The sequence below is a fragment of the Lynx rufus genome, unplaced genomic scaffold (assembly GCF_022079265.1).
Source record: "Lynx rufus isolate CCGP_SWC_20201006 ecotype Redwood Valley unplaced genomic scaffold, mLynRuf1.p SCAF_8, whole genome shotgun sequence".
Classification (NCBI taxonomy): Eukaryota; Metazoa; Chordata; class Mammalia; order Carnivora; family Felidae; genus Lynx; species Lynx rufus.
The window spans coordinates 63,780,541-63,801,190 of NW_025814896.1; the positions used below are offsets into that span (position 1 = coordinate 63,780,541).

The 20,650-nt window shown below is 40.5% G+C and overlaps 1 protein-coding gene across 1 annotated transcript in view; it reads left to right on the forward strand.

Moving 5' to 3' along the window:
- The window catches only part of PLEKHH2 (pleckstrin homology, MyTH4 and FERM domain containing H2), a 105,607-nt gene extending 86,145 nt beyond the window's left edge, over positions 1-19,462 (forward strand). Inside the window, exons 24-29 of the mRNA XM_047069402.1 lie at positions 5,748-5,889; positions 10,934-11,079; positions 12,132-12,261; positions 16,397-16,483; positions 18,176-18,313; positions 19,277-19,462. Of these exons, the coding sequence (XP_046925358.1) occupies positions 5,748-5,889; positions 10,934-11,079; positions 12,132-12,261; positions 16,397-16,483; positions 18,176-18,313; positions 19,277-19,462 (829 nt within the window). The remainder of the gene's footprint in view (positions 1-5,747; positions 5,890-10,933; positions 11,080-12,131; positions 12,262-16,396; positions 16,484-18,175; positions 18,314-19,276) is intronic.
- The last annotated feature ends 1,188 nt before the right edge of the window (positions 19,463-20,650 follow it).

Below are 20,650 nucleotides of genomic sequence, written 5' to 3' on the forward strand. Positions count from 1 at the left end.
TTTTGGTTTAGTCCTATGGTTGCTGGAGCAGTTATTCTCAAAGAGAGGGCCCTAGACCAGCAACTTCAGGATCCCATGGAAACACATTAAAAATGCAAATTATTGAGGCGCCTGGGTGGCTCAGTGGTTACGTGTCTGACTCTTGATTCGGCTCAGGTCATGATCTCAACAGTTTGTAGGTTGACCCCCATGTCAGGCTCCCCGCTGATGGTGTGGTGTCTGCTTGGGATTTTCTCTCTCTCTCTCTCTCCCCCTCTCTCTCTCAAAATAAATAAATAAACTTAAAAAAAAAAAGAAATGCAAATTATTGGACACCATTACAGACCTACTGAGTCCAGCAGAATCTCTGGACATTAAAGAGTCTGTGTTTTAGCAATTCTCCAGGTGATTCTTACACATACTGACTTTCGAGAAGCACTGATCTGGAGATCCCCATTGCTGCCCTGTCTCTTAATGTTACCTTTTGTTGAAGACAGCCAGCTCCTGGACTTGACCTGCCATATATCTTTATGGAGAGAGGTTCAGGAATTCTCATTTGGTTTTATTGGAACTAAATGGAATTATTTCCATGTCTAAGACTATTCCTAATAATGTGTACCTTATGAATGCTTAATACATACTAATTCTGTCTGTGATAGCTATGGTTAGAACCCAAATTAAATTTGGATGAAATGCAGAGAGGTAGTTCGAAACAGAGATTAGAGTAATAATCCAAGTCTAGCAAATGGCACTAGAAGGGACAAAGAGAGTTGTGAATAATACATAATAAAGATTGATTGCCTTGTAAAAAAAAAAAAAAGTCCCATGACAATATCTTTGACATCAGAAAAAAAAAGCAACTCAACCAAAAGGTTTAATTTTTAACAGAGGTCTGAAATGGCTGGCTAGCCACAGCTATGAGAAAGTACTATGCTTCTAAATATGGTTGCACTTTGCATATGTGTATAAATAGCTTAGACAATGAGCCCTAATTTCCAGTGACACAGAAGGGGGACTGGCTGTGACCTATCATGCAGCCAAGGACTCGATGCTTCATCTGTCAAGCAGCCCTGTAATAAGCGAAACTAGACACCAGCTCTCTATCATGGAATTTGTATTTATATTTAGTAAGTTATGGAATTTTAATTATTTAGATGCAGAGGTTAAAGATCTAATTAATAGCATTTGAACCTATTCTTATAGACAGTCCTTTGGAAACTAACATTTAAATTCTATTTATGCTTAAGCTGCTTGTTTAATTTGCTTTCTTACTGTGTATTTGAAACTGCAAAAGTCAAGATAATGTTTTTAACAAACTGGAATCGGCAAGGGTCCTTCCCTGAAGAAAACAACTCTTCCTACCCCCGTTTATGAAGTAAAAGATTATTTTCAGGGGCGTTTGGGTGGCTCAGTCGGTGAAGCGTCCGACTCTTGACTTCTGCTCAGGTCATGAACTCATGGTTCATGGGATGGAGCCCCACATCGGGCTCTGCACTGGCAGCATGGAGCCTGCTTGGGGTTCTCTCTTTCCCTCTCTCTCTCTGCCCCTCCCCCACTCATGCTAGCTCTGTCTCTCTCTCTCTCAAAATAAATAAATAAACATTTTTTAAGAAGATTTATTTTCAGGGGCACCTGGGTGGCTCAGTTGGTTGAACGTCCAACTTCGGCTCGGGTCATGATCTCATGGTTCTTGAGTTCAAGCCCCACATCGGGCTCGCTGCTGTCAGCGCAGAGCCTGCTTCAGATCCTCTATCCCCCTCTCTCTGCCCCTCTCCTGCTTGTGATCCCTCAAAAATAAATTAAAAATTAAAAAAAAAAAAGAAGATTATTTTCAGTACTGCTTTTTAATTCTTACTTTTTGGAGCATAGGTGAACATTCCCATCTCTGCCGCTTTAGCACCTGCATCCATTGGCTACTAAGCCAGGAAACATCTTGGTAGGTCATCTAGTTTATCCGATTTCTTCCAGCCATGTTTACACTAAAAAAATTTCCAGAATCGCTTTTTTGGGGGACAGAGACAGAGTAGGTCTTTGAAACTTCCCCAGGGGGCCAGAGCTGTCGTGCCCATGTCCCGTCCTCTTCCACTTCCTGTTGCAAACAGTAAAGGCTGTTGTACCGTAAAACAAAACAAAGCAAAACAGGGGCGCCTGGGTGGCTCAGTCAGTTAAGCATCTGACTTCGGCTCAGGTCATGCTCTCTCGGTCTGTGGGTTCGAGCCTTGCATCAAACTCTGTGCTGACAGCTCGGAGCCTGGAGCCTGCTTTGGATTCTGTGCCTCCTTCTCTTTCTGTTCCTCTCCCGCTCGCACTCTGTCTGTCTCTCTCTCTCAAAAATAAAGATTAAAAAAAAATTTTTTTTAAATAAAACAAAAAAATTCCAGAATGAAGGGACTTTTGTGATTCTGAAGACCTCTAGACAAGAACCCTAGTGATTAAAGTAGTAATAATAATAATAATAACCAACATTTACTGACCACTTACCACACACCAGGCCTGGTGCTGAGCTCCTTATACGCATCTTCTCATATAATCCTCACGACTCCCCTATGAGACCGGTATCAGTATTATCTCCATCTTACAGGTGAGGAAACTACCCAAGACTACAGAAGGGGATTTTTCAGGCTTTTTTGGCAGATAATTGGCAATTCTTACTATCACTCATTTACCCATTCATTCAGGAAACATCTGTTGAGTGTGTTCCAGTGCCAGACCTTGTGGAAGCCCTGGGGGTTCAAAGGTGAACAGAGGGCTCAAAGGTGTAAGCTTCTACCCTTTAGAAGCTTACAGTTTATAGGGAGAAACAGACATGAAATCTTAGCAATGTCATTAATGCTGTAACAGAAACAGTAGAGCAGAGTAGTGAAGAATAGGGCCTCTGGAGAGAAACTGCCTGGGTTAGAATCCTGGCTCTCCCACTCACTGTGTGGCCTTGAGTAAGTCACTTACCATCTCTGTGCCTCGGATGCCCTCTATATGAAATGGAAATGGTGCCTACTTCTAGGGTTGTCTGAAGGACTGTATGTTGGCAAATGTACAGCACTCGGATCTAGCCACACAGTAAACGTCCACCAATTTTGGCTCTTACCATGAATATAACATGTGTATATACAAGACATTGTGGGACCATAGAGGAAGCCTTTGCAGAGTGGTGCTTTCTGAGCAGGTGACTTGAGATGGTAGCCAGAGAGGCAGCGGCAGGCAAGGGGTTGGGGGGGGGGGGGGTTCACGACTGCAGTTCAGTGGTGTTATCCGTAGACCATGGTGGATGGAGGAGAGACGGGAAGGTAACTGGAAGGTGAAGGCAAGCTGCCCCTTCAGCAAGTTAACAAGGGGAGGAGAAAGACGACAGTAGGATGTAAATGCTCTTAGGAACGAAATACGGAGCCAGTTGGAGGCAAACAAAGGGTTCCCCAGCAGCGCTGAGAGCCCTACCGCGTTCAGAAGCAGTGTCCAGGGGTCAGAACTGGTCCTGAACATTTCCATCCCACAGTATTCCGCTTCCTGGTATCAAGTAAGGAGGTGCACATTTGCAGATACCCTGCTGTCTAACCCAGGCCCTGCCTGCAGAAGAGAAGCCCACTTCCTCTGCTGCAGGCCTCTTTGGGACTAGGGAGTGCCTAGAAGCTGGTCATTTTGGGGACACTCACATCACATTCCCCTGGCACCTCGTCTGTCCAAGACTGTGGATTTGAGTTTCTGACTCTTGATCATTTTTGTGACTCTTTGGTTCCTTTCCACATTCTCTCCAAGTCCTTGTACAGTCGTTGGAGTGCAAACTGTTTCTTTAGGAGCTTCAGTCAACGATTGTACGTATTGTCTTCCTATATACTTGCCCTGGATTGCTTTTCCCTTTTTGATCATAGTGCTTCATTTCCCCTCCCAGGTCCGTCTTTCCAGCATGCCAATAAGAATAGAAAATGCACTTTAGGTCTTCTTGCCCGCACATGTTTGCATATCTGGTCCTTTTTTCCCTCTACCTTTATTATCAATTCAAACTTTTATTAAAAACCTTACTTAAACCAGAGTAAGACATAGTTCTTAACTTCAAGTGGAGGAAATAAGCTATGCTGAAAAGAGAGGGCTTTCTTCTTAAACTTTATTCTCTTTGTTTTATATCACTTTGCTGATAGCATTCTCTCTCTCTCTCTTTTTTTTTTTAAGTTTATTTATTTATTTTGAGAGAGAGAGCGCACAAGCAGGGGAGGAGCAGAGAGAAGGAGAGACAGAATCCCAAGCAGGCTCCACACCATCAATGCAGAACCCAATGTGGAGCTCGAACTCATGAACTGTGAGATCATGACCTGAGCCATGATCAAGAGTCAGATACTTAACCGACCGGGCCACCCAGGGACCCTAGTAGCATTTTGAATTTAGACTCTGTTTCTATTGCCCAGCCATAGTCTTCTGTGAGTTAACAGTTTATCATCATGCAGTCACAGATGAGTAGGGCTTAGGATTTGTTTTTTCCAGAGAACACTCTGAATGATTGCATGAGTTGGTGATTCCTAAGTGTGGTGGGTGGGAAGAATTATCAAAGTCATGGGAGGGAAGAGCTTTTTAGAGTCCACCCACCATGCTTCCCTGAGATTCCCTGCCAACAGAGATAATTAGTGTGAAAGATACTGTAACTGATGCCAGTGTGTCCTCTCCTGGAAGGGTGTGGGGAGGAAAAGGCTGAAAATCCACTTAGAGCTAATTGGGCACATTCCTAACACATGCTGAATCTAAATCTCTCTTTTCCTGCCACTCTGTTGTCCTGCCAACATTCAAGTATAGCAGTGTATTGCTTACCCACCCCATCGTTGTAACATCTACAGCATTTATAGCACCCTGTGCCTGGTATGCAGCCTGAAGTCAGAGCCCCCAGAGGTCTCCCGAATAGTGGAGTGGCATAGTGAATAAATAAAGATGATCACTGAAATGCTGAAGTCCTCCTAGGCAAACAGAAGATATCTCCTATTTCAACAAGTAATAATAACCACATGTAAACTATGTTTGAGCTCCTAAAGATGCTTACCTGGATGTGGGGGGAAAAAAGTTAAAATGTACAAATAATATCTTTTAGACCCTCCAGAGAAAACTGCCACCCCCAATTTGATGTTGATTTTTTAAATTTTTTTAATGTTTATTTATTTTTGAGAGAAAGAAAGAGAGAGAGTGTGTGTGTGTGTGAGTGGGGGAAAGGGCAGAGAAAGAGGGAGACACAGAATCTGAAGCAGGCTCCAGGCTCTGAGCTGTCAGCACAGAGCCTGATGCGGGGCTCAAATCCATGAACCGCGAGATCATGACCTAAGCCGAAGTCGGATGCTTAACTGACTGAGCCACCCAGGCACCCCTGATGTTGAGTTTGAATTCAGATCTTCATTTTTCTCTTCCATGATATTTCCAAGGTATTTAGGAAAGATCATGAGTGTTTTGACAATTGCTTTTATACAGCCCATTGAATTGAAAGGTTACATCAGCATTCCTTACAAGAAAGGGCATATTTAATTTCGTTCAGTACCTTAGGTCCTTCCTCAGTAAAGGATTGGGTATTTTAGGGCATAAAAAATAGCATAGAAGCATTCCTTAACCTCAAAGCAGCTTTTCCTCTGTTCGCTGGAAATATTAATATGAAACAGAAACAGAGATGGACTGAGAGTCATGCTCTAAGTTTGTATCACGTAGAGAACTACCTTAGAATAACCCTGTATCAGTCCCCTGGATTTGTCTTTCCTTTCTTTCTTTGTAAGAATACCATGTAACGAAAGATTTCCTCTTCTTTTAAGACTGTATTTCTCAATGCAAGCTCGCGGAGAGACTGATAGAGAAAAGTTGCTGTTAATGTATCAGACAAATGATCAAATAATAAACGGACTTTTTCCTCTGAACAAGGACCTGGCATTAGAAATGGCAGCTCTTTTAGCTCAGGTAACTTCCATGTTTTATAAAGTAATATTTTGTTAAACGTAAGATCCTAATTTCTACATTGATTGAAGTATAGCAAAACAATATACCTTGTAATTCTTTAAATTCACGTTGCTGTGATTAACACCTTAAAACTTACAGGCATATAATTACAGTTTGACTCTGAATTGCTGACAACCACGCGGTGATGTTGACTGAGACAGTATTCCTCGTGGAACCTGGTTTCTTAGTTATCTTAACAGTATCCCACTAGGCTCTGCATTTAGTAAAGGAATTTCAGTGTAGAGCTGCAGGGCTGAAGATGCCGTGCTGAAATCATTCAGTAATCTAATAGGAATGGGTCTTTTCGGGGCATCTGCGTGGCTCAATCGGTTGAGCGTCTGACTTCGGCTCAGGTCACGATCTCGTGGTTCGTGAGTTCGAGCCCTGCATCAGGCTTGCTGCTGTCAGCCTGTCAGCGCAGAGCCCGCTTCGATCCTCTGTCCCGCTCTCTCTGCCCCTCCCCTGCTTGCACCCTCCCAAAACTAAATAAATACTAAAAAAAAAAAAAAAAAGGAATGGGTCTTTTAAAAGACTAGAGCACTTTCTTTTATTTACCTATTGTACTGATAGGATTAAGTTCAGACGTTTATAAACACACGCAGAAATCAATAGTGACTTAATCCAAATAGAAAGGTATTTGTCACGTAGAGAGACAGGCAATCTGGCACCTCTGCAGAGTCACCAGAGGCATGGGCTTTATCTTCTTTCCCTAACATGTCCTTTTCATGGTCCTGGAGATCTACCAGAGCTCCAGCTATTACATCAGTGTCCCAGGCATCAGGATGGAGGAAGGGCTGAAGCAGGGCATGCCTTTCCTCCTTTGAGAAACTTTCCAGAAGTTACCCAGAGAACACTTCCATTTATGTCTCCCTGGTCAGAACTTGGTCGTATGGCCTTGCCAGCCTACAAGGGAGACTAGCAAATATGGTCTTAGCTGGCTGGCAAGGAGCACAGCTCCTAAGTAAGTCCAAGGTTTTTATTACTCTGAAAGGAGAGAAGAGTCGTAAGAGGCAGCTCACAGTCTCCACCACAAATGAGTCTCTGCACAGCTTAATTAAGGAACAATGTTAAGGCAACTCTGTGATACGTCATTGGGACAAAGGCTTAGATGTCCCAAAGTCTGTGGTCCTTGCACAGTGCACACCATCCCAGGACATCTCTTTATTTACCACCTGTGCCAGGGGTTCCCAAATCTTTTCTCTCCAGTTCACTTCTCTCATGCACTCCTTAAATTCGGCCTGGCAGGAACCAAACTGTCTTCTGTCCTTTTCCTTCACCTTCTGTATCTTCACTGTGCTGCTGTCTCCTCATGCAAGCTTCGAGTCCAGGAATCATCACCGACTGTCCTCCTTTTCACTCGGTCCCACCAGTCACCACATCCTGCCCATTGTAACTCTAAGATACATTCTCCTCTTCACTCGTCTGCATTTTGGTCACCATTGCTGGGTGTCGGACCACCATCGCGTCCAGCCTGCTCTCCTGCAGCAGGCTTCTAGCTCATGAGCCTTTCTCTGGTCTGATCCCCTACAAATCTGTGCTCCACCCAGATGCTAGAGAGATTGTTCTAGTTAGCTATTGCTACATAAAGAAATGACTGCAGGACTCAGCCACTTAACATAGTAGTTTGGGCAGGGATGAGTAAGGACAGCAGGACTCAGCCACTTAACATAATAGTTTGGGCAGGGATGAGTAAGGACAGCTGGTCTCTGCTGCATATGGCCGCAGCTGGCCTTGCTCGAAGGCTGGCTGTGACTCTGCCGCTGCAGAGTTCACTCACATGTCTGGCGTCAGCCGCTGGCTGTTAGTTGGGACTTGAGCTGGGGCCATCAGTGGGAACACCTACACGTGGCTTCTTCATGTGGCTGCGTGTGCTTCCGCACAGAATGGCGGTTGGGTGGCAAGAGCAACGTCCGGAAAGAGGGACAGGAAGTGGGGGCCGCCATTTTCTTAAGACCCGGCTGGGAGGCTGAGCCGTGGTGCTTTGTTTGGAAGCTCTGGAATTGGGGTGGAGGTCTAGCCGACAGGTGGATCTCGCTGTCATTCCCTTGTTTACACAGGGCATTTGTGAGCTGCACTCCGCCTGCCTCTCCAGCGTCATCTGTTAATATTCCCTGCTTTGAACTTTATGCTCCAGCAAAATGGAAACTTTGGTTCCCTGCACAATTCCCTGACTTGCGTATGGCTCACTTTTTCTTACCTCTTCTGTGTACTTATTTGTCCGCTCCGCCTGGAACATCTCAACCCCCATTCCTTCACCTGTTACTTTCAATGTATCCTTTTTTAAAATATTTATTGATTGATTGATTTTGAGAGAGAGCAATTGGTGGAGGGGCAGAGAGAGAGAATCCCAAGGAGGCTCCTTGCTGTCAGCACAGAGCCTGACATGGGGCTTGAACCCATAACTGCGATATTATGACCTGAGCCAAAACCAAGAGTCAGATGCTTAACTGACTGAGCCACCCAGGTGCCCCTCAATTTATCCTTCAGTTTTCATCTGAGATGTCACTAATTCCAGGAAGCCTTCCTGAATTCTGCCTGCGTGGGTTAAGTGTCCCTCTTGGGGTTTTTGTCATGTCCTGCACGGTACTGTCTTTACCTCAAAGGTTTATTATTATTCGTTTCTGCTTTGCACCACTGGCTGTAGCCTCCCCGAGGGAAAGGGCTGTCCCTATTCATCTTTGTACCTAGCACAGTGCCTTACACATAGTCCATTCTCCATTGGATGAATGAATAGTTAATAATTGAGTTTACTTTTTATAACAATTTTATGGTCCTCCAAACTTTATTTTTTTTATATATATATGAAATTTATTGACAAATTGGTTTCCATTGGTCCTCCAAACTTTAAAGCATCCCTGCTGCACTGAGGGTTCTCATTTTGCAAGCAATGAAAAGCTAAGGAAAAGACAAATAGGTCACAAACTTTCTTGGTTATAGGATTAGGTATGATTTCCTATCCCTTGCCATTCTAGGTTCTAGTCCTCTAAAGGCATCTCTTTAAATAATCACTCTCATTTTCACTAAAATTTAAGTTAGTCTTCCTCTTTCAATTTTTAATTTTATCAGAAAGTTTTTCTGAGAAAAATTATAATGTCTTTGAGAGAGATATACTTCTAACATGTTTTAGATGAATTTGAAGAAAGAGTAGGGAGGTAAGACTATGCATACACCTAGAAAATTCTGAACATGTTACTGACTGAAAAGTATAATTTCTCCATCTATGAAAGGAAAATTAAATAATATCTCCGAACTCTTTTCCTCAGAGTAGTCTTTGTGAAGACAAATTAAATATACTAATCTGAGATCTGTAGAAGAAAAGTTCTTTCTGTTGAAGATTTGACTATCTCTAGGCCCTTGTTGATACTCTCTTTCTTAGGAAATTCTTGGAGCTGATCGTTAATCATTGTGCATAGTGTCTGGTAGGGCATCGTGTTGATGTGAGTCATATTGGGAACTCTCTGAGTTGATTTTCAGTTATCCTGCAAACATTTATGTGCTCCTCCTGACACTGACCTTGGAGATTCCACTGTACGGTTCCCTAAGAGAAAACGTTGCCTTGAATGGCCTATTTTTGTGACTGTTGGTTGTCCAACTGCCATCTCCTTGGGGGATGAAGCTTGCTCTTAGGTTTCACAGATAGTTGTGCCAAGTATGGTCTGGTGATAGGTGAAGACAATAAAAAGCTTGCTCTGGGGGAAGGATTTCAGTATGTTTGAAGAACAGATGGACAGCTTATATTTAGTGTGGGGAAATTAGGGAAGGAGGTAGGAAATGAGGATGAGAGTTGAATAGCAGGGCCAAGCCAAGAAACCAACAACTAAGAAACTGGTCAGAGAACCTGGAAAGGTAGAATACACTGTAAGTGTAAGGTTCAGCTAAGGAATTTAGATGGCAATGGATCAGACTAAGAGCTAGAAAATAGAAGCCACAGGGGTCAGAATCTCAGAGGCTGGTTGTGCTAACAGCTTACCTGGAGGCAGAACAACCCCTTGAGATGGAGACCCAGCCTAGTCTGGATGGAACCCTCCATCTGTTTATTGGCGAGTGTTGTAGGTAAGGATGTGAATGATCAGTAGGACATTCATCTGAATGTCCCCACTCCATTTCCCTCCTTGAGCCCTCTTTGGTACCCTATATAAGGCACTTGACACGGGTCGTTACAAATATAAACAACTTGTTTATACTCAACTTGTTTATACTTCAGCCTCCTCTGTTAGACAGTAAACTCTTTGAGGGTAGGAACTGTGCTCAGCTGTTTTTTGTTTGTTTGTTTGTTTGTTTGTTTTTTCTCACTTCACTTAATATGTGCCTGACATATAATGGAGACTCCATATAGGTTTGGACGAATGAATGGGTGGATGAGTGGTTAGAGAGATGGGTGGGTGGTAGAGAATAGCATCTGTGTAGCCTGTTCATAGAGAAAGGATTGAACATTCTTTCATTCAAGATGAAAGGGAAATACAGGACTCTATTCCCAGAATAATAGGGCAAGTGGATGGATACAGAACCATTTATGCAGAAAATCTAGGAAGACAGTAATGAGAATGTCATTCTTACTCCCATCATATTCAGTGGAGACCCTTAAGTACAAATAATACTTTTCTGAGATTTCTCATAGCTTTATAACTCTTTTGTCTTTTATTATTAGCTCCCATTTTGCTTTATTATTAGCAACTAAAATAGTACCCTAAAAACAAAAAATTATCCTATGCTCTTATAGCTAATAGTATTAGTGGCCCTTAGCAAATACTACTAGATGGCAACATTAACCCAGAGTGGTTGGTGTAGAAATGGAATTGAAATGTTTGAATTACAGATTTTTTTCTAAATTAGAATTCAAATGGAATTTAGATTTTATTAATACTTATGTATGGTTGTAATTTCCATAATCACACAATCACGACAAATAGATTTATATATTATAAAGAATGTTCAGAAACAATGAAACTAATTAAAAAAAAAAAACTCTTCAATACCCTTTATTTTCTTTTTGGATTGCAATTAGGTGGAGATTGGAGATTTTGAAAGACCCTTTTCAACTCCAGCAGGGCATGTTCCTAATCAGTGCAAAGCAAATCAAACTCTAAAACAAGTCATAGAAAAATTTTATCCTAAAAGGTATAGAGATGACTCCTCTGAAGAACAGTTAAGGTAAGGAAGTACTTGTGACTCTTTAAGGGTAGAGTCACACTGGTCTCTTGGTGATATTTTTCTGTTCAAATTTTAAAGATGAAAATCATACGTGATCATTTTCTTAAGATTTTTTTAATACTGTTGACTACCAAGAGGTTATTGATCTTCTCATTTAAGATGGGCCTAGAAACTTGAAAATCCGTGTTTAAAGTTTTAAAGAAAAGATGTTTACCTTAAGTTAGAAGATCTACTTTTCATTTGATCTTATTCATTCTTGTCCAAATTAACCCTACTAATAAAAAGAAAAAAAAAAAATGGCCAGTACTGTGTTTAGTGTTATGAAGTGTTTACCAAAAAGTTGTATCTCTTGGGGTATTCTATTATAAACAGATTAGAATAAAAACAAACTATCTGCCTACACAAGATTTTTTTAATATAAATTTTTGTTTGAATTCAACTAATTTGGAATTTTGGTTTTAGAGACTATATGAAGAAAGGGTAATTCAATTTAAAAATAGAGGCAAATCCAATTCAATGAGTTTTCCAAAATAGAAACATTTAAGATCAGGCTCTTGTCTCTGTAGAAGTAAGCAGTTGCCATTGTGATTTTATTTAAGGCATCTCCCCTGCAGCTAACATCTCTCTAAGCCAGGGGTGGTAGTACCTAAAATTCCCCCATTAGGGATTCATTCTTTGGTTTCAATGTCTTGTACTTCTCTTTAAAAATGAAAGCCATTCCAATGAGAAATTACCTTTTAAAACTAATTTACACTAAGGTTTGATGTTAGCTCATCAGACTTTAAAAACTTTGCCCAATGGGGGTGGGAGATGGGGAATTGGATCATGCTGAAAGCACTAATAGTATGAGAATTTAGTGAGAGGAATGTGCCAAAAGGACAAGGGTGGACAGTGGTGAGATGGGAGTCACAAGATCACAGCTCCTCCTGGGTGACACCTCAGTACCCCAATTGTCCTAGGATTGGCTCAAGGAGAGCTTTGCCTTGGGAGGAGGATACACTGTTTATGTTTTTGTTTTTGCTTTTGCGTTTTCGTTTCTGTTCTTTTCTTAGGCAGCTCTGCCAGCGACTGTCAACCAGATGGATGGCCCTCCGGGGACACAGTGCTGCTGATTGTGTGCGCATTTATTTGACAGTTGCCAGGAAGTGGCCATTCTTTGGTGCCAAGTTATTTCTTGCAAAAGTAAGAAAGGATGGGAGGGAGATGTGGAATAGAAACGTTCACCTGTATAGTTGCCCCTGTGCAGTTCACTGAAGTAAAACAGTGACCACGGTGACCCCAAGTTTAGTATATCTGGCTTTTAAAAAGAAAATAAGGCGGATGCCTGGGCTGCTCAGTCTGTTGAGCATCTGACTCTTGATTTCAGCTCAGGTCATGATCTCAGGGTTGTGGGATCGAGTCCTGCATTGGGCTCCAAGTTGAGCGTGGAGCCTGCTTAAGATTCTCTGTCTCTCTCCCTCTGCCCCTCTCCCCCGCTCACACCCTCCCTCTCTAAAATAAATGTAAAAAGATGGGGCGCCTGGGTGGCACAGTCGGTTAAGCGTCCGACTTCAGCCAGGTCACGATCTCGCGGTCTGGGAGTTCGAGCCCCGCGTCGGGCTCTGGGCTGATGGCTCCGAGCCTGGAGCCTGTTTCCGATTCTGTGTCTCCCTCTCTCTCTGCCCCTCCCCCGTTCATGCTCTGTCTCTCTCTGTCCCAAAAATAAATAAACGTTAAAAAAAAAAATTTTTTTTTAAAAATAAATGTAAAAAGAAAAGAAAAGAAAACCATGAAGGGACACTAAGGAAAGGGCAGGAGTGTTACCAGCTTCTCCGTCTTGCCGCCAACCTTAAGTCACCTGCATTCTGCGGGCTCATCACTAGACTGAAGGCAGCAGCTGAACTCCACTTTCTTGTCCGCATCCATGCATCCTCTCACCCATTTATCATTTACTCTCTCACTCGTTTGCTTGTTTATTTAATGTCTAGTGACTTCTGTTTGCAAACATTATGTATCTAGAGATACATAAGCCCATGGTTTCAGATGGGTTGTACCCAAACTTCCGGGACCCCACAATCCAGTGTTGCAACAGGCCCGCAAACAAGCACTGTAGAGTGAACATGGTTAAGAGTGACAGGGACAGGGCGCTGTGGGAATACTGAGGAAGGAGAGGTGAGCCCTGCCAGCAGGTGGCCAGCCCAATCCCCAAGAGAAGAACTGTACTTTTTGAACTCTTCTTTCTGTGGAACCGTGTCACTTTATAGTCTCTCAGGCTCCTAAAATACTCCTTGTTTTGTGTTATATGTGTGCATGTGTTTGGTCTGTCGTCATTAATAAGTTGTAGGCATCTTGAGGGTGTAGACTCACTGATCCTAAAATCCTCATCTTGTGCACACCGTTATTCTTTGCATATAGATACCACGTAATACATTTTTGCCGAATAGCTGTGCCACTTTGGGCAAGTCAGTTAGCCTCTCTGAACCTCATTTTTATCATCTGTAAGTGACAACTCAGACTAGAAAAGTAAAATCTAGGGTATCTTCTCATTCTAATTCCATGAGTGACAGTATCATTGTGCGGTAAGAAATTCTACTGCTCCTGGTACTGAAAGCTGTATACTAATGAGTAAGTGGGTGCTGTCATTATGCTTAAAACATCTGTGAAATGAATATATTTGCAAGGAGTTGAACATGTTTTTTACAAATGTAAGGACTAGATTTGAACTGTAGAGTAGCATTTTACACTGAATTTTAACTCTGATTTCAGCATCGGAAGGAATACTAAATATTCTTCTTTGATTATATGCTCTGTGCTTTTTTAGCACAGAAATATTATTAAATAATGATGTAGCATTTGCTTGTTGCATGACTGGCATCTTTTCTTTACTCTTCTTTCTTTATTCTATGCAGACACCTCCTTTGCTTAATAGCATCCATCGGGGGCTGTAAGTATATATACTATCAAATACACCGTTTTAACTTTTTTCCCTATTTTAGCCGTTTTTAAGTGTACGTTTCTGTGGCATTAAGCACATTCACATTATCATGCTCCCCTCACCACCATCCATCTCCACAACTTTTTCATCTTCCCAGATTAAACCTCCGTACTCCTTATTCTCCCTTCTCCCGGGGCCCTGATATCCGCCATTCTGCTTCCTGTTCTGTGTATTTGACTGCTCTAAAAACCTCATGTAAGAGGAATCATACACTATTTGTCCTTTTGTGATTGGCTTCTTTTTCTTTTTTTCTTTTTTTCTTTTGTTAAATTATTATTATTTTTCATTTAAATCCAAGTTAGTTAACATATAGTGTAATAATAATTTCAGGAATAGAATTTAGTGATTCATCACTTACATATGATACTCAGTGCTCATCCCAACAAGTGCCCTCCCTAATGCCCCTTGCTGATTTAGCCCATCCCCCCACCCACAACCCCTCCAGAAACCCTCAGTTTGTTCTCTGTATTTAAGAGTATCTTACGGTTTGTCTCCCTGTCTGTTTTTTATATTATTTTTGCTTCTCTTCCCTATGTTCATCTGTTTTCATCTTAAATTCCACATATGAGTGAAATCATATGATATTTGTCTTTCTCTGACCGACTAATTTCGCTTAGCATAATACCCTCTAGTTCCATCCATGTTGTTGCAAATGGCAAGATTTCATTCTTTTTAATCGCTGAGTAGTATTCCATTTTATATGCATACCACATCTTCTTTATCCATTCATCAGTCGATGGACATTTGGGCTCTTTCCATAATTTGGCTATTGTCAACAGTGCTGCTATAAACATTGGGGTGCAAGTGTCCCTCCGAATCAGCATTTTTGTATCCTTTGGATAAATACCTACTAGTGCAGTTGCTGGGTTGTAGTGTAGTTCTATTTTTAACTTTTTGAGGAACCTCCACACTGTTTTGCAGAGTGGCTGCACCAGTTTACTTTCCCCCCAACAGTGCAGAAGGGTTCCTCTTTCTCTACATCCTCGTGATTGGCTTATTTTTCTATGCAGAATGTCTTCAAGGTTCATCCAGTGTTGTAACGTGTATCCAAATTTCCTTCTTTTTAAAAACTGAATAATATTCCATTGCATGTATATGCCATATTTTGTTTGACCAAAGGACAATAAAAACAACATTTTGTTTGTCAAAGGACTGGGGGGTTCAATGGCTTAGGTTAAATGGCATCATATATATATATGTGTGTGTGTGTGTGTGTGTGTGTGTGTGTGTGTATACACACATACATATATATTTTTTTAAATTGTTTAAAAAAAGAGAGAGAGAACATGAGCACGGGGAGGGGCAGAGGGAAAGAGAGAGAATGCCAAGGAGGCTCACACAGCCTGGAGCCCGATGCAGGGTTCAATCCCTGGGATCATGACCTGAGCTGAAATCAAGAGTCGGACACTTCACTGACTGAGCCCCCCAGGCACCCCAGCATCCTTTTAATGCTTGCCTAGCCTTAGCAAACAGACTCTCAGTAGATAGTAACCCAGGGGTTCTTATACATGAGATTCTGATAACTTTTACCTTATACAAATATAGTATATGTATAAATACTACAGATTCATCCCAGTTGCTTATCTATGGCCTCAGCATACTTTCATAAGGTTTAGGAAAAGTAGTTAAGTTTTTGTTAGAATTTTAGTCATTGTTAAATTCACTTATTGTTGAGCAATCATTGTGGAATGCTCGAAAACATTCATGGGTTTTAATTGGGGTTTAGTGGTGAGAGATTCTTTTTATTAATATAATTTCATTGTTTTTTACAATAAGGAATTTAGTGGAAAATTTGGTATTTCTCATTACCATTCATCACACAGTTTCATCTTTTCTTTTTATTCTATCATTATGAGTCATTTGAGTGTCAGATTCAATAAACTTTCAGAAAAAGTATGCATTTACACACCTTAGAAACACACATGTATTTTGTTTCATTAGGATTTTGGTCCTCATAGAAAACCAACAAGCTTATTAACTCTTAGCCTCTTAACACAAAAGAAAAATAAGATGTAAACACTGTTGTTCCATGTTAAAGATGAGGAAATTGAGCCTCAGAGAGATTCAGTAGCATTTCCAATTGTACAGCTAATAAATGGCAGATTGAGAACGCAGACCCAGGTCCCCTGCTGTCAGATTCACTGCTCTTTCCATTACATGCCACCGCCTCTGCCCCAGGAGAGATTTTTTCCCCCTGTAGGTTTCGTGTTCTCTTTTTTCTCCTTCAGGAGATATTTTTAATAAAAATAAGTTGCTGTTGTTGTTGCAAATGTTGCACTACATTGTGACTAAAACTATTTCTGTGATTTGGTTAGCGTTTATTATGTTTTCATCTCTTCACAGCCCATAACTCCATCACCACTCGGAAGTACTGTCATGTGGCTGGCTATCCACGAGGATGGCTTAAGCGTCTTAGAATACAATTCCATGGTAAGATTAAGTTGCACGTTGAGTCAACTGTTTGCATTGCTCAATGTACATACATAGAAGGTAATGATCTCTTCATATGCTTTTTCTTATACACAGATAACATCCTTCCTTTCTAAAAAAATTTTTTTGAACGTTTACTTTTTTCAGAGACAGAGAGGGACAAAGTATGAATGGGGGTAGGGGCAGAGAGAGGGAGACACAGAATCCAGAGCAGGCGCCAGGCTCTGAGCTGTCAGCACAGGGCTCAAACCCATGAACCGTTAGATCAGTACCTGAGCCACAGTCTGATGCTTAAACAACTGAGCCACCCAAGTGCCCCCATAACATTCTTCCTAATACTATCATGAATAGTCATTTTTACAAATACAACTGTGATTGTTATTTAATCTTTTAAAACAAGATTGGACAGGTTTTGAATTGCATATGAGGAAAATACTAAATACCATGACTAAATTGCAACCATGGTTGTATTCATAAAACAACTATTCATTTGTAGTGTTAGGAAGATTGCTTCCTGTGTAAATGAGAATCTTTAAGATAACATTAATGTAGGGGCACCTGGGTGGCTCAGTCGGTTAAGTGCCCAACTCTTGGTTTCGGCTCAGGTCATGATCTCATGGTTCATGAGATCGAGCCTGGAGTTGGGCTCTGCACTGACAGCATGGAGCCTGCTTGGGATTCTCTCTCTCTCCTCCTCTCTTTCTGCCCCTCCCCTGCTCTCTCTCTTTCTTCAAAAAAATAAAAAATAAATAAAAGAATGGTGATATCTAGTGTTAGCAAGACTACAGTGCTGGGAATATAACTGGATATAACTTTTCCCCAGGAGAATTTGGAAATATTCTCAAAATTGTCCTTATTTTTTTGAAGTAACAATTCCTCTAATTGAGATTTACAACTAAAGAAATAATTAGATATGTGTATTATGAAACATGTCAGAATATACGCATTGAAGTATTGTTCAAGATAGTAACAAATAAAAAATGATTTAAATTTCCTGCAATAAGAGATTGGTTAAATAAAGGATTATCTATCAAATCATTTCAAATAATGTTATACAAGTATATTTGTTGTCATGGGAAGATATTTATAACTTGCTGTTAAATTTAAAAAGAAGCAGAATCTTGAACAATATGCACCATACTATTTCTGTTTATATATATCAAAATCTATATATCAGGGTGAACCATATAGTTTTGCCGATATTTGACCGACCATTTTTTACCTTAGAAAGTATCAGTTTCAAAAAAAAAAGTATCAGTTTCACATGGTTCAACCTAATATGTATAGAGAGAGATCTTGAAGGACATTTACAAAGGTATTAACCGTGTTCTTCTACTGGATACTGGAATATAGGTGCTTTTGATTTTCTTTTTGTATTTTCTGTTTTGTCTGCAGTGAGTTATTAGCTTCAGAATCAAACTATATTTTAATTATAAACGTAAATGATGCCTCCATAAAATTAGTACATTACTATTTTAAATCATAACAGATTTTCTTTTAGAAAATAATTTTTTGTATTATATGTAATTAATACCAGCATTTTTCTTTTTTAGTGAAGTATAGTTAACATATAATGTTAAGTTAGTTTCATTGATATCAGCATTTTAATGGAAATATATGCTATTAATCATTTCTCATCTTTCTTTGAAAGTAAAGAGTATATAAGATATTAACTTTTTCTTCTCTTTGAAGAGGTTAATAATCAGCTATGTGTACAAGAGTCTAATGACCTTTGGAGGTCATCAAGATGATTTTATGATAGTCATTAACAATACACATTCAAAGGACAAACCAACAGAGAAATTACTTTTTGCCATGGCAAAACCCAAGGTGAGTAGAAGCCTTTCTACCAGCTTTTTTTATACTAGTTTTTTCATGCTAACACATTTATTGTGCAAAAAGTAGGTTGCAGATGGGAAAACAGACTTACTTACAATCAGACAATCCTAGGTCTAAATTCTGGCTTACCTCATCTTGCTAAGCTTTGGTTTCCTCCTCTAAAAAATTATAGGAGGCTACCTATTTTTTTTGGCTTAAGAATTAAATGATGGAATTGTTAAAATGCCTTAGCCCAATGCCTGGTATACAGAAGGTTCAAAATAAGTGGTCTTGATATAAGTTGTTGTCAGGTACCTTTTACACATTATCTTATTTACTTGGGGTAATTCAAGTTACAGACTCATTAGTGGGAAGAGCGAGGTTTTATAATTAAGACTTTACTTGTCCTTTGTAGTTTTAACGTCGATAAGTAAAAACAATAAATACAAGGGCTACATTTTAGTATGTAATTCCAGTTTTTGTAAAAGAATGAAGCATCGAGTTCCCTAAAACTTTAAAATTGTCTTAATATTATCAACCAAAAGAGACTACTTTTTTAGAATCTGACACCTTTTTTTCAATAGCAGACACTGAAGCAAAGGCCAGTAAGTGCAGAAGATTGAGACATACTCAGGACTTCACCTAGTCTCAATAAAAAGTTGATATTATGCACTGAGGTTCTTGATTCACATACGCACACATAATTGGCAGCCTGTGCTACTGTCACATTTTTTACCGTCACAAAACATTGCCGCTACATTTGATTGTTAAGATCCACTCTTCCACCGGTTTAAGCAGCAGGAGAACATGTCAGTGCCTTGATGGTGCTGAACATGTAAGTACTTCACGGATCTGGAGAGGAGGGGATTCTGCTAGCCTGGGCACTTGCACATATGGAGACCACCAGCCCTTTCCTCTTTTGAAAGTGATTTGAACTTCTCCGGAGCATTAACGAGTCTATTTTTCTTGCTTTAGATTCTTGAAATCACTCTTTTGATCGCCAGTTACATAAACAACTTCCATCAGCAAAAGGCAGCCTTTCACCACCTCTCTGCTCCGGCTCTGCTCTCAGCCCAGACCCGGGGGCCGGAAGCCAGGGCAGCGGGAGGCCAGCCCCTGCTGTCAAGCAGCAGACCGACCAAAGGCCCCACTCTGCTCTGAAAGCTCGGGAGCCTGAACCCTCACTCCCGTCCTCCAGCCAATGGCTGCATCAGCTGCAGATAAGTGCGTTGACACACTGGCAGTGTTGCGCCCACACTGGTTTTCCAAACTTCAAAAATGTGGGCGTTTCTCTCTTTCACTTGATCCTTAAATATTCAAATGAACATGACTAATGAACCATAAGCACAAAATTCGCCCACGTGCTGATATTCTCGTAGATTAAATGGGTTAGAATTCATCATTTTTTCCACCTCCTTTGTCCCTTGCCATCAGACACATCATGCAGTGTGGCATTGTGTTGTCTCTTGAAAAAAATATTCTGGCAAAGGGAGCTACCAAACTCCCATTTGGCAAACCAGTTAATTATTTGGAAGCGCTCACTGCCAAAAAATTAAGTGCTGTGATTAAGTGTGCTTTTAATGAACGATATGGTGTTCGGAAGGACATGTACAGTGTCAGCAACAGCTGCAGGGTGCTGTTTAGTGGCACAGTTTTAGAGCCGGCACAGTGCTTGTGGCACAAGGAATCACCGCGAGAAACAAGAGTTAGGTAACCAGAGCCTCCTGTGTGGTATTAGAAAGTGCAGCCTGTCACCTTTTCGGATCACTGGAGTGTAAAGTTTAAAACGAGACAGTGACTCCTCACATTCCTTGGCTATTACTGGATGGCCCGAGTTCACTGGAATATTGCCCACATTTCCTTGCATTTGGTGCTGGGTCATCTTGACCTCATTTTGTTAAATAACATCTTTGAAAACAAACAGATGCTTAAAACTTTGCCCTCGTATAGTCATTTTTAATTATGGTTTTAGTATAAATGTCCCCAAAGTATATTTTAAAAGAAAAGAGAAAGAATTCTTCTGTCAAAGGAGGTAAACTTTTAGTTGAGAGAGTCTAGAAATGTGTTACTTTGCTGGAATACATGAGTGGTCAGTTCGTTCCAGTATGTGCCAAAACAAAGTAATTAGTATTCATGATAAAAATGAAACTGTGATAAGACATGAAAATTATATTATAAAACTGTTTAATTGCAATAGTAATCATGAGTATACTTAATTTTATTTATGTGGAGAATATTTGTATTTATTTTTTGGACATGTATTTATCACTTTGTGTGTGGTATTTGTTTTTTTTAACCAATTTGAAAAAAAAAATGTTAGCTGCTGATTTAATTTGTTGGCAGAGCCTT